Genomic DNA, 12687 nt, shown 5'->3' on the forward strand with positions numbered 1-12687 from the left:
CAGTACTCAGTTTGTTTTGTGGCTATTATTTTGTGGTTGTATATCATTATCCCTTGTAGGTATTGCCTGCTCAGAAACTGTCTTTGTCACATTAACTTTATTCTAATTTCTGTCTTTGTGAAATTCCCAAAGGAGAGGACTGTGAGAGAAACAGAAATCCAGACCATACAAAGAAAAGTAAGAAGATTCACTGGCATAAAGGCAGTATATAAAATAATACAAGTTTTCACTAACTTTGCTTGTGTTTCCATACTCAAAAAGGCTTGTTTGTCTGTGTGTGTTTTCTTGCTACCACAGGAGAGGCCAGGGAGAGAGGCAGATATTCAGACGACCCAAAGAAAGGTAACAAAGATCTACCAACTGTAACTGACTTCTACTGTCAAATATTGGAACTTAAGTTTTCATGAATGTCATCATTAATAGATATATTAAATAAATGCAATATTTTAAGAGTTTGGAAAAAAGTTATGAGGTGAACCGGAATATATGTTCATAAAAGCAGAGATTAAGAGGAAGAGGAAAGTGGAAAATGAAACGATGCATTATCTGTCTCATTCGTTGTCACCCTTTGACTTTCCTTTATTCTTTTTATTTAAAATTATTTAGACTATATTATTTTTTGTATTAGTCATGTTATCTGTTCTTTTAATTTAATTTTGTTGCATTTTGTGTTCATAGTTTGAGTGCTTTTACTCACTTCACCCTATTGAAGGTTGCATCTTCATTCCATGGAACAGAAAGGTATCAAGCCTTTGTGTTGTATCAGCTTTCTGTTTATCCTTGTTAGTTGTTTAGTAGATAATTTTGTCCTTATTTCTTTATATTTTGACTCTGTGTTAATGTTTTTGCAATGATTTATCCACTGATGTTAGAGAAATTGTACAATTTTGGCAGTTTCCTGGGACACATCGCCGATGTAAATAATTCCTTTTCGTCTGTTGACTAAAACTGTGGGACTATATCGGCACCCACCATGTACATAAGTTGTTGATGTCTGCTTGTTTCCTTCAGGCTACCTCGACGGGGGAAGTGGAAGGTGATGAGGTCTTGGGAGGCCACAGAGCCAAGGCCTCTGCCCCTGGTGCCCCCTCGACCCAGGATAAACAGACAAACTGGTCAAAGGAAAACGTCCCACCATCAGATCAGAAGACACCTGGCGATTCTAACGCCATCTCCTCCTGCATCATTCCCATCAACGTCACAGGTAAGCTAAAGAGGAAAATAAGAAATGAACGCATGACCAAGTGAGAATCAAACCAGGGGATCTTCTTACTGTGAGCCAACAAGGCTAAACTGCAACTGCCTAACAACCTGGACCCCTAACAACAGGACTGTAAGGGATAGAGCAGCAATATGAGTTGAGACATAGTACTCCCTTGTGTATATATATCACTCTTTAGCCATTTGTGTCTTATGATTTCGGTTATTGCAGGAGTTGGGTTTGACAGGGAAGCAAGTGCTCGTTGCTCTCTAGTCCATTCCCAGTCGGTTCTTCAGAGAAGAAGGAAGCTAAGGAGGAGGAAAACTATCACAGGAATACCCAAAAGAGTACAACATGACATGGGTATGTTATACAGTACACCTCACCACACATTATGTCACTGTACGGGTCTCAGTTTTATAGCTTTGGCGATAACTATGGTTGATTTTATAAATAGTTTACCAATTTGATTGCTAAGATCCAGGGATGGGGTGACCTTGCCATGAGACAATTTCATCAGGCAATCTAAATGAGCATCAAAGTTCACATGTAAACAGAAATAGTTTCACCTTTGCCTCCAGCTAAAATGGATTTGATTAAAAAAAAAAATGCCTTGCTGTGGATTTGTTACAGGAGTAAGAGAGGTGTCAATTCTTATCAATAAAGGTAACTTGTGTGTAAAACTGCGATCTGTAGAATGAGGGCCAGAACAACTTATCTTCTGATAAAAAGGTTTGTACATGATATTTCAGTGACTTTGAACATGCTTTGTCTCTGCTTTCAGATTCAGATGAATCACCCGTAGCAAGAGAGCGCACAGTGATCATCCATGCCAACCCACACCAACTCTCTCTCTGTCAGGAAGACCTCTCCATCAGTGGTCGCCTCCATCACACTCGTGACTCTGGCTGCCAGACAGATGATTTCCTTATAGCATGTAAGTTTCTAAGAATGGAGAAGTGAATTTGGTTCTTTTAATCTGTCAGGCTCCCATATTTGGACAAGGACTAGGACAAGGAGTGTGTTTAATTTCTTGACTTTGCAGTTATTGCTGTGATGACATCTATCTGAGAGGAGAATATCTCCTCTCATAGATGTCACTGTAAAGTTTGAAAAGCTGAAAGCTGCCAGAACACTTTCATCCTCAATTACATATGTCGATCTCGAATTCAATTTATGTATTGACGGTAACATGGTATTATAGTCCACATGCATGTGAATTAAGGAACGTCTCCCTCTGTTCCCCCCTCTCTTTTCTGTTTTCCCTCTTCAGGTACAGCTGCTCCCTCCAGAAGGCGCATTAGAGCTCAGCGTGGCCATCAGGGAATTCCTGCCTCTCTATCCCATTCAACAGGCAACATTTCTTCCCTGGGTGACCAGTCAGACTCCACATACACCATGGCTGCAAGTCATGGTGGACGCTTGCGCTCGCGTAGCCTTCCACGAGAGGGTGGACGTCTGATGGATAGTGACGAGGATGACGATGACAATTATGACGATGACGACGAAGATGAAGAGTTATCACCATACGAAGCGGAGGACTTTATTCCACCAGGCCCCAGTCCAAGAATGAAGATGATGATGATGAAAGATGAAGAAGAGAGCACAGATGACCAGGCAGCTCCTGAGCCACTGCAACTTGGAAGCCTAAAAAGGTTGCAGCGATCTGGGGAAAGAGACAGAGGGGGTGGAGGAGGTGGGAGCCCAGAGCATAGCTGGATGGAGAGGGGTCGTTCTCGCTTGCCCCGCAAGGCTGACATGGGCAGCTGTGAAATCTCATCAAGTTCAGATACTTTCAGCAGCCCTATTCATTCAGTGTCTACAACAGGAGTCCTAGGCAGCCATGTAGACCACAAGGAAGACCATCAGTCCTCAAGTGGGAACTGGAGTGGTTCCAGCTCCACCTGCCCCTCACAAACATCCGAAACCATCCCCCCACCCTCTTCTCCACCCCTGACAGGCTCATCCCACTGTGATTCGGAGTTGTCACTCAACACCGTGCCCAATGCCATTGATGAGGGATTCTCCCTGGATCCCTCGTACCACTCTGACCTCAGACCCCAGGGCCAGGGTCACAGATCAAGCTCGTTCACATCCTCAGCCACAGACCAGCTGGACGACGCAGGGGTCAGTACGGCCAGTGAAGGGGAGTGGACATACCCTCCAGATCAAGACCAGACTGATCCAGACCAAGACCCTGACCAGACCCAAAACCTGAGCCAGAGCCATGGGTTAGGCCAAGAGTACAGCTCCAAACAAGGTCTAGAAGACCAAGCCTGTTTCAGTGACAAGACGAGCAATTCTGAAAAAGAGCCAGGCTCTCATTACCTATCTGATACAGAGGGTTTCTACTCCACTTCTGTACATTTTGGAGAGTGTAATCAGAGTTACAGAGGATACATGTATAACTATGCAGACCCAGGGCCTGACTGTGGTCAGTCCAACACTGTGGCAGCACCACTATCCCATGGAGTTTACCCTCAGCCCTCAACTGATTTCAGAGCAGGCACTATGACCCTGGGAAGGACCTGTCGTCCACTGAGGAAACCGAAAGTCAAACCTCCACCACCCAAACGGACCTCCTCGCTGAAGGAGACCAGTGGTTGTGTTGACGTTGGAACGGACACACAAGCAGATCAGGATCAACCAAAGACGGTTAGTGAACAAGAGCTTACCTTGTCTTCCACAGATATGAAGCTGGAACTGGACCTAGAGATTGTAGGTGCTCCAGAACCATTACAGACATCTTGTCTAGTGGCAGAGCCTTTGGGAACTTGGGGAATGGGACTGGGAGAAACTGTGGACATAGTAGAGCCCATGTCCTTTAGCTCTGCCGACACACACTCATTTAAGGATGAAGGTGCTGTGCAATCTGACTATGCAGACCTGTGGCTTCACAACACTGAGCTGAAGTCCAACAATGGTGAGTACACATCTATGTCCAACTCAAGCACAGCCACAGGCACTACTGTCATGGAGTGTATGAAGTCACCAGACAGCTCTTCCTCTTCCACAGAAACCCAAACCCAGGCTCTTGCCCAGGCTTCAGAGACCAGGCCAACTAGTCCACCTCTCCAACCTGGAGACTTCAAACTTGGGTCACCTGAGAAGTTGGCTGGTCTGGCCTCACCATCAAGTGGCTATTCTAGCCAATCTGAGACTCCAACGTCAACCTTGCCCTCATCTTCGGCAGCATTCTTCCCAGGACCACTGTCTCCTTCAACTGGCAAAAGAAAGCCCAAAGTGCCCGAGAGGAAGTCTTCTCTTTCTTCCTTGCAGCATTTCCCCAGAGATGGAGCTTCCATTTCCTCTTGCTATAAGAGAGACCCCGACTTTCCACCTCCACCTTCTCAACTTGATCTCAATGTTCTCCACGGTGGCTATGTCAGACATACGCTATCCCACCGGACGCACCACATGCACACACTTCACCACAGCAAACATAGAGTTGGAAATGTTTTAGCCACTGGAGCAAAGTTGTTGGCCCCTGAGACATCCAATACCAACCCACCCTCAAGTTCAAACACTGCTTCTACAATTCCCAGCTCAAATTTATTGGCCATAACTCCATCTGCTCTTCGTTCAGTGCAGCTCCATTCTATTAGCCAACCTACAGATCTACAGAGTACTTGCACTACGGAACACGAAACAGCAAGTGGAACAGAGATTGCTACAAGACCCAAATGCCCTCCAAGTGGTTCTACTCTGGCTCCCCCACCTATTAACACTAGGCCTCTCCCTCCTCGCAGACCCCCTCCACGACCACCAGGACACGATATCACCTCCTCCCCTGAACACTCGCAGCCACCTCACCCTGGCCGTCACCCGGATGGGCCTCCATCCTACGAAAGCTTGCTACTCAGACAGGACCGCTATGGACCCGGAACCTTCTGGGCAATGACGGCCTTCAGGGCCCGGATGGAGCCATCATCAGATCACTCTGAGGACAGCTCACCCCTGCATCGACCCGTGCCACGTGCTCCCCACCCTTCGCCTGTGGATCTGCACACACATATCCACTCGCATGCAGAGTTCAGAGGGTTCACCCACTCCACTCATGCACACTCAGAGTTTAGGGTTCTGGGGGAGCGCTCATTCTCCCAGGACGACGATGAAGATGAAGACGATGATGAGGACGAGGAAGAGCAGGTGAAAGAGCCGCCGAGGGCTGCATGTTCCAGAGGAGGCATGCGATCGGACCACCCTCCACCCCCAGCGTATGAGTTTGCTGGGGGATCCCATTCAGACTCAGGGGCCTGGGCCAGTCCAGTCAAAGTGCCTGGTAACACAATGGAGACATCGCATCCTTACCTAATCAGCGATACAAGAAGAGGACAAGAAGAGCAGGAAGAAGAGGAGGAATTGACATCAGGTGCTACCAGAAGTGCCCATCATCAGCAGCTACAGGAGAGCAAAGATGACTCCACCACTCCTGACACTGAGGATTACTTCAGTAAAGGTAAGTCGTTGTTTGGTTTTGTTGTTGTTGTTATTTTAAGTGAATTCAAGTGACGGTACCCTTTCTGTAAAGATTAAAGAAAATATCACATGACCATGCTACTTATTTACATAAATGGGAACCAACAACTGCTACAATCTCTAAATGATACTAAATGACCAGACAACCAGATGACATGTGATAGGGGTGTTGTGTGCTGCAGATTCCACACCAAGTGATAATTCCCTCTCCCCTCTGACGGATGACACCAAAGTGGACGATGACATTATTATCACATCACCCAACAAGACCCGTACAACTGAGGACCTGTTTGCCATGATACACAGGTATTATAAATTTTGCATTGTTAGTCAATCTGTTTTAGTGTCTACTTACAGTGTCTATGTGCTGCTTGTACTCTGTCTATTTGTCAGATTTTAGTGATGATCCAGCTGCATCCAGGCTTTGTGTGTGTGTGTATTTATGCTATCTATCTATGCACTGTCCAAATGTTAATTTGGGATAACACTGTGATTTCCTTATTCAGATCCAAGAGAAAGGTCCTTGGCCGTAAAGATTCAGGAGACCTCAATGCGAAGTCTCGTCTCTGCCCTGCGGCACCAGTGACTCCCAGCAATGTCTCCACCGTCATTATCCCGCCAGCCCCTCCTCTCATCATCCCACCTGCCTTAGCCACTGCTGCTGGGTCCCAACGAGCCCCTGTGCCAATCTATCGCAGCGCCAAGAAATCCAGCACGTCCAATGAGGAGTTCAAACTCCTGTTGCTGAAAAAGGGTAGCAGGTCTGATTCCAGCTACCGCATGTCGGCTACAGAGATTCTGAAGAGCCCTATCACCTCCAAAATCCCAGGGGAGTCCCTTCAGGAAGCGGCCATTAGACAGGCTGAGGAGCTGCCCACTACGCTCCAAGAGTCCCTCATTCCTGGCCTGGACCCAATCCAGATACCGGGTCTTTTTCCCAGAGCCAACTCTGAGAGTTTTACGCCCAAAACCCTGCCTATGTCAGCTGCATCTCGACAGGGACGTTCTCGGATCCCCCCTGTAGCCAACAGCAGTCGCTACAGTACACGCAGTCGCCTCTACACAGCCCCCATGCAAGCCATTTCTGAAGGTGAGACGGAGAACTCGGATGGGAGCCCCCATGATGACAGATCATCCTAAAACCACCTGATGAGAGATGTCCTCTATTCTTAGCTGTGTCCTACATTTGAAATAGCCCCTTCTACTTTTCTAATCTTGGATAGTGGTGTGACGGCCAACGGTGTAATTGTTGAAACACACACAATACGATTGTGGCTGAAATGCACCCAGTCATGGATATACTATTCTATTTAAGGGTGTCAGGCTGTTGTGAGATATTGAATCACCAAGGGATGATTATGAAAACCTTGAGGATGTACCTAAATACTGTACTATCTAAAGAATGGCTCCATCGTAGTTAAAAGTGCAAGACCTATTTTGATTGAACTCTTTTTTTTTTTTAGAAAATAAAACAAAAAAACAGATCCCAAATGTTTGGAACATTACGATAAGAAAAGGAATTTTGTGGAGAACAGACGAAAATGAGTGCGCATGAACAAACACATGCAACACCGACTGATATTTCTACTACTTGTGTTTTGAACGGTGTGGTGAGTGTGTGTCGCTGAAGAACTGCTTTCTTATCAAAAGTAAAAAATTCTTATGACATTTAATATTCTTTTAATTTATGGTGCCCAAAGCATCGGCCAGACTTCCCAGAGTCCAACATCAACATTCCTGCCACCAAGCAAGAGTTGTTTCATTGTGGAAGTTCCTAACAACATCTCAACACAGCACCAACGTATCTATTATATCTGCAGACCTGGCATAGAGAGTATATCACCCAGAGCCAATCATAAAAAATATATCCAAAAAGACAACATAATGCATGTATTTTTATAAAATTGCACCTCAGAACATGATGATAACGTTTCACCATGTTGCATGACCCTATATGGAAACATCCCCTAGATCCTGGTTTCTGTCGACATTTTCGTGGTTCTTTTGTATTATAAGAATAATCTATTGCTGCGGAAGATTTTAGTGACATTTGTATCACATTGCCAGTGATCTAAATTGATTCGTCTTGGATTCGAGTGTCTAACAAGAAGGAAGCAAGGGCTTGCGCCTATTTGTCTAAGATACAGGCTAATTTTGGACAATCGCACAGTGGCCTTTCTCTACTCGAGGTGGTTGTAAGCAGGCCTTTATAAGACGTCCCTGCACACATACATGGAGCTGTGCCATGTTCCACCAGAATTCAATCACATCCTTATTTAAACACAACCTTGACATCGAGTATGCTTAGACTGATGGAAGCTTTACCAGCTGCTGGCCAGTCTTTCTGTGCTGACTTGAAGTGGAAACGGTACATTTCGAAGCAGATTTAAATATACCATTGAGGGCAGACGGTGAAAATGCTTTAGAAGGTGCTCAATCGGTTTGACTAGAGGTGAATTTGGAAAGGTTTCCAAGAACCAACCTCACTTTTGCACTTCATGATTCTTCAAGAATATTCCTTGAAAAGAAAATATATCTTATAATGAAATGCATATGTATATTTGTACTGAATATAAAAACTCATATCTATATAAAATGACAAGCAGAAATTTTATAGGGAATCAATCTGAGTGTAGCAAAGAAGAACAGGTCTCACTGACAACATTACACTGAATCTTAGCAATGTACACTGTTCTCCTTTCCTCGTTGCCTCTCCTTCATTTGCACTGACCCAGTAGCATTAGACAGGTGAAAGCTCAACCCAGTGGCTGGTGTACACCATGTTGTCTTACCCTCCAAACCTCATATCAAATCCGAGAGGAGACAAGAGGAGGAAGGGACTACATACCACCAATATTAAAAAATCAGCAATGTACCCATTGTATTGCTGCAGCCTGTCCTATCCAACACCAGAGTTAGAGGATGCCATGAAAATCTTTCTCATCCTTCCAAGTACCCAGTGCGTTACAGAAGCAAACTATTATCAGTGGAAAGCTTGAACTCTCACCTGCCTACCACAGCAAACACAACACATATACTTCTTACATTCAGAGACCGCACTTCAATAGAAACCATTCACTGTATTCTGTGAATACCTCAGCAAGCATATTACTGTTTTATTGTAAATGATAGATAGATAGATAGATAGATAGATAGATAGATAGATAGATAGATAGATAGATAGATAGATAGATAGATAGATAGATAGACAGACAGACAGACAGACAGACAGACAGACAGACAGACAGACAGACAGACAGACAACAAACCACAACTGTTTGATACTCAGCGAATCTCAATTGCAGAACTGACACTGTGTACAAGGGAGAGAGTAAAAAGCTGTGAACTGATTATTAGAATTTAACATTCATCATACCCATATTGCTGACGCGCACTTGTTCCTGTTCATTGTTTTATTTGTTGTGTTTTCTATCGCATGCAATAAGTAAAAGGGGGGAAAAAAGGAGAAGAAAAGAAAAGGACACCACCAAAATCATTATTTTTATCTGAGGGATGTCTCCATGAGAAAAGATTTTGTATTTTCTGTTCAAATGTCAAGTTCAATAGTGTGTTCTATAGATGTACAAACTGTCTGGCTAATTCTGTTCTGTATAGTCGTGATCACAAACAGGGGTTTATCTTGTACTGTATATCTACTCACTGGACAATCATACGTATAAGAGACTGTAAAGAAAATGATATAGAATCTGTTGGGAGGGAGAATCTGAACACTTTTGGTGCTGGGTCCTAGTCATGCAGGAGCCGTGGAAGCGTGAGAAATATTTTCCTGGAGAAATTACCTACCGTGTGAAAATCTGGAGAATTTTTTTGTTTTTTACAAAAAAAACCCTCTAAAAACGACTTTGATCTGATCACATAGTCACTGACTCATAGCTGGATATTTTGATTTCCACAAAACATTATTACTGAGTAATTAAAAGAATCTGTCAGGTTACAGTATTACATGAAAAAATGCAATGTGACTCTGTGAATTGCCATTTCAAAATTCAAAAATACTGGAAGCATTTGACAATTTGTTTAGTGGGATTTTTTTCCGTACTGTACCTGGCATTGATGCCGCAGAGATATTTTGAGACCGTTTCCTTTATTTGTAAAAGCAGTGGATAGAGGATTGTTTGTCTCAATTTGATTAGAAGGACAAACTTTAAGGTTGCCATGCAGACTCTAGTTTAGCACTCATTTCGCCCTCTCAAACTTAAGTCCTCAGCAGCTTGGGAATACAACAAAAGAAGAATCTATTACTTTTATAGATTTTTTTTTTTTCCCCCAACCTGTTGCTAATGTCTGCACGCACTTTTACCCAAAGGGGAAGTACGACAACAACCACTTGATATTTTTATTCAGAGGTGTACAGTATGGAATAACACTAAACAGACTTTAAAATATGTGACCGAGAACAGAAAAAAAAAATACAGACATCGATGACAAATTGTAACTATTTAAAAGAAGCTCCATGTTTAAAACTAGCTAGGACTTAACAGATTTGAATCACTTTTGTATTTTTGTATAAACCTGTAAATAAGTTTTTAAAGAAAAAAAAGTTGCAAATTCTTTCTTTTGTAAAATAAATCAATAAAAGATTAAAAACAAAAAAGTTTTTTTTTTTTTCAAAGTTTACATGATTATTTACAAGCCTTTGTATATTTTGGAGCTGTGCAACACCTTCAGTCTTGTATTTATTTATTTTATTTTATTTTTTTGGGCAAGGGGGGGGGTTAACAACATTGTGAAAATTCCATTATTCTATATCTAATTCATTTTAACAGCTCATCAGGCTGCTTAGTAACTGTGCATAGAAAAAAAAAAAGCCAATAAATGTGATTGCAATGAAATGGAAGGCCTTTTGTGTGACACTTCATTTCCTCCCCATCGAAACCAAGTGCACTGACACACTCTCTCCACCAGATGGCAGTGCTTGAACGTTGTCTACTTTCAGACTTTTTAACAAGCTACTGGTGCTGTCTCCTGATAAGGGTCTGGCATTTAACAAATTCCAACTCTCAATGATTTTTTTGTTGTTGTTGTTAGATTGAAAAACGCAGTCAAAAGAAAAACACTGCGTCCAGTCAAAAAAAAAGGAGCCGTCTCATAATTATGACTTCGAGAAAAAGGAGATGAGTCAAGTAAGACTAAGCGACTGCCTGTGACTGAGACTTTGACTTTAAAATTGAATGATCCCCTCCAGACATGTTTTAATCTGTATATAAAATACTTTACTTTAAAAAAAAATAACTTGTATCTGATAGTTTCTCCCAAAAAATTCAGTTATGTAAAAATCCTGAAAATGACATATACTCTTTCTCTCTTCTGTGAATGAATCTATGAATATGCAAATATATTTCAAAGTTCAACTGCACGACGCAAGATGTGTCACTTCACGGTAAAGTCCTTTATCAGTGTTTTGAGCAATGGAGGTGTAACGTTTCCAAACAGGTGGAATGGGCGAAGGATGGGTTTCCACATTGTTTGTGATGTCACAAATCATGCCAACTGGCCCACCCTTTAATATTAGACATTATAACGAGCTTCATCCCTTCAACAGATGAACATAAAACCAGCTTTCTAGTTTGAAACCCCGCCCGTACATCCGTCTGCAAGGTGAAGCTCGATCATTGAAGTGGAAGAACAGAAAGGAAAAACATCATTTTAAAAATCGCAAAATCATTCAAATCTCAGATCTATTTCGATTTCCATAACCGCACCTTGAATATTTCAACTATTAAAGCAATGTGTTCAATCGACTTCGCCTCAACTAACTCGGCTTTGAAAGTAAAAATGTTAAATGCGTTCATTTCTTATTTTAATCAGAGACCTAAAATAAAACACTGACGTAGGGGCAGAAGAATTGAACTGCGGCTTGTTTTGATAAGAAGACTTGACTATAGAAAAGAATAATAATAATAATAATAATAATAATAATAATTAAAAAAAAAATAGAACAAGACTTAAAAACCAGGTTTCAATAATGAAGTTTCACTCTTAAAAAATAAAAATAAAAAAAGTTTTGCTTGCTTCTTGATATCATTATGGAGTGTGTTTTGTGTGTTAACCGTAACCAGCGATTGGTGGGTTGTTGTGTTTATGTGAAACTTACTCTCGGAGAAGTTTAAAACTTGGGGATGAGGACCGACGTTTTTCCATCTGCTCCCCGCTTCCCGTCGGCTGCTGCTAAGTCAAGCTAAATGTTTGGGTGCGCCCTCATAAGGACCCCGACTGTAACGTAGACTAATGACAGAAGTTCCCCTTGACGTATCGTTCGTCATAATTAATATATTTCAACAGGAAAAAAAAAAATCTCGATATTATGAAATAATATCATCAAAATTATAAAAGTGCTAAAGTAAGGCCTATTTGATTTGTAGTCACCATCTGTAAGGTGATGTGCACATTTATGGATCAATCATTATAATCAAAATATACCATATTCTGAAATGGGCTTTTATGAGTATACTGAACGCATCGCTTTTAGCTGTAATATATTGTTGCAACTTTACTTAGGCTGCTTAGTTTCATTTTTTTTTTTAATATTCAGTACTTATTCCACCACTGTATATGTTACTGGTCATATTTATAATCTCTCTCCAATTGCATTGTTCAGAGTTTACCCAGGAATGCAAAAAAAAAACAAAAAAACACCTCACCTTAAGATACTCATAAAATAATCAAGTATGCCTACTTTTGAACTATCACTGGTTCATATTCAGTATGCGTAGTGTCCTCATGGCCGGGGGGTGACCCCAGATTCCTTAGAGCTGCACAATATTTATTTAACACTCTTCATCATCTAAATCATTGTAAACGTTGTTGGGAAATACAGCCTTCAACAGAGATAATATAAAGTTGCTTCACAACCAGGACACAACATGTACCATTCCTAAAGAATCTGCAGTACTCGTAATGAGCCTGTTTATCCTGAGTGCTGCTGGTGAGCTATTTGAACTCACTGATCTATTGGACAATGACTCCTATTGGACTGTCACGTTCCT

At 42.1% G+C, this 12687-nt stretch overlaps 1 protein-coding gene across 4 annotated transcripts in view; it reads left to right on the top strand.

Moving 5' to 3' along the window:
- The window catches only part of nhsb (Nance-Horan syndrome b (congenital cataracts and dental anomalies)), a 57323-nt gene extending 46806 nt beyond the window's left edge, over positions 1 to 10517 (top strand). For 2 of the 4 annotated variants that reach the window (XM_069697883.1, XM_069697884.1), the window contains 9 exons: positions 133 to 177; positions 298 to 342; positions 679 to 741; positions 1012 to 1204; positions 1433 to 1564; positions 1986 to 2138; positions 2475 to 5660; positions 5863 to 5986; positions 6187 to 10517. In XM_069697883.1, coding sequence (XP_069553984.1) covers positions 133 to 177; positions 298 to 342; positions 679 to 741; positions 1012 to 1204; positions 1433 to 1564; positions 1986 to 2138; positions 2475 to 5660; positions 5863 to 5986; positions 6187 to 6820 — 4575 coding nt within the window. In that variant the 3' untranslated portion in view covers positions 6821 to 10517. The remainder of the gene's footprint in view (positions 1 to 132; positions 178 to 297; positions 343 to 678; positions 742 to 1011; positions 1205 to 1432; positions 1565 to 1985; positions 2139 to 2474; positions 5661 to 5862; positions 5987 to 6186) is intronic. The other 2 variants (XM_069697887.1, XM_069697886.1) reach the window with 2 other exon arrangements.
- Positions 10518 to 12687: the final 2170 nt, after the last annotated feature.

The sequence above is a fragment of the Brachyistius frenatus genome, unplaced genomic scaffold (genome assembly GCF_029030835.1).
Source record: "Brachyistius frenatus isolate BFR_SWC_R1_liver_20210118 unplaced genomic scaffold, ASM2903083v1 Contig_24, whole genome shotgun sequence".
Lineage (NCBI taxonomy): Eukaryota > Metazoa > Chordata > Actinopteri > Embiotocidae > Brachyistius > Brachyistius frenatus.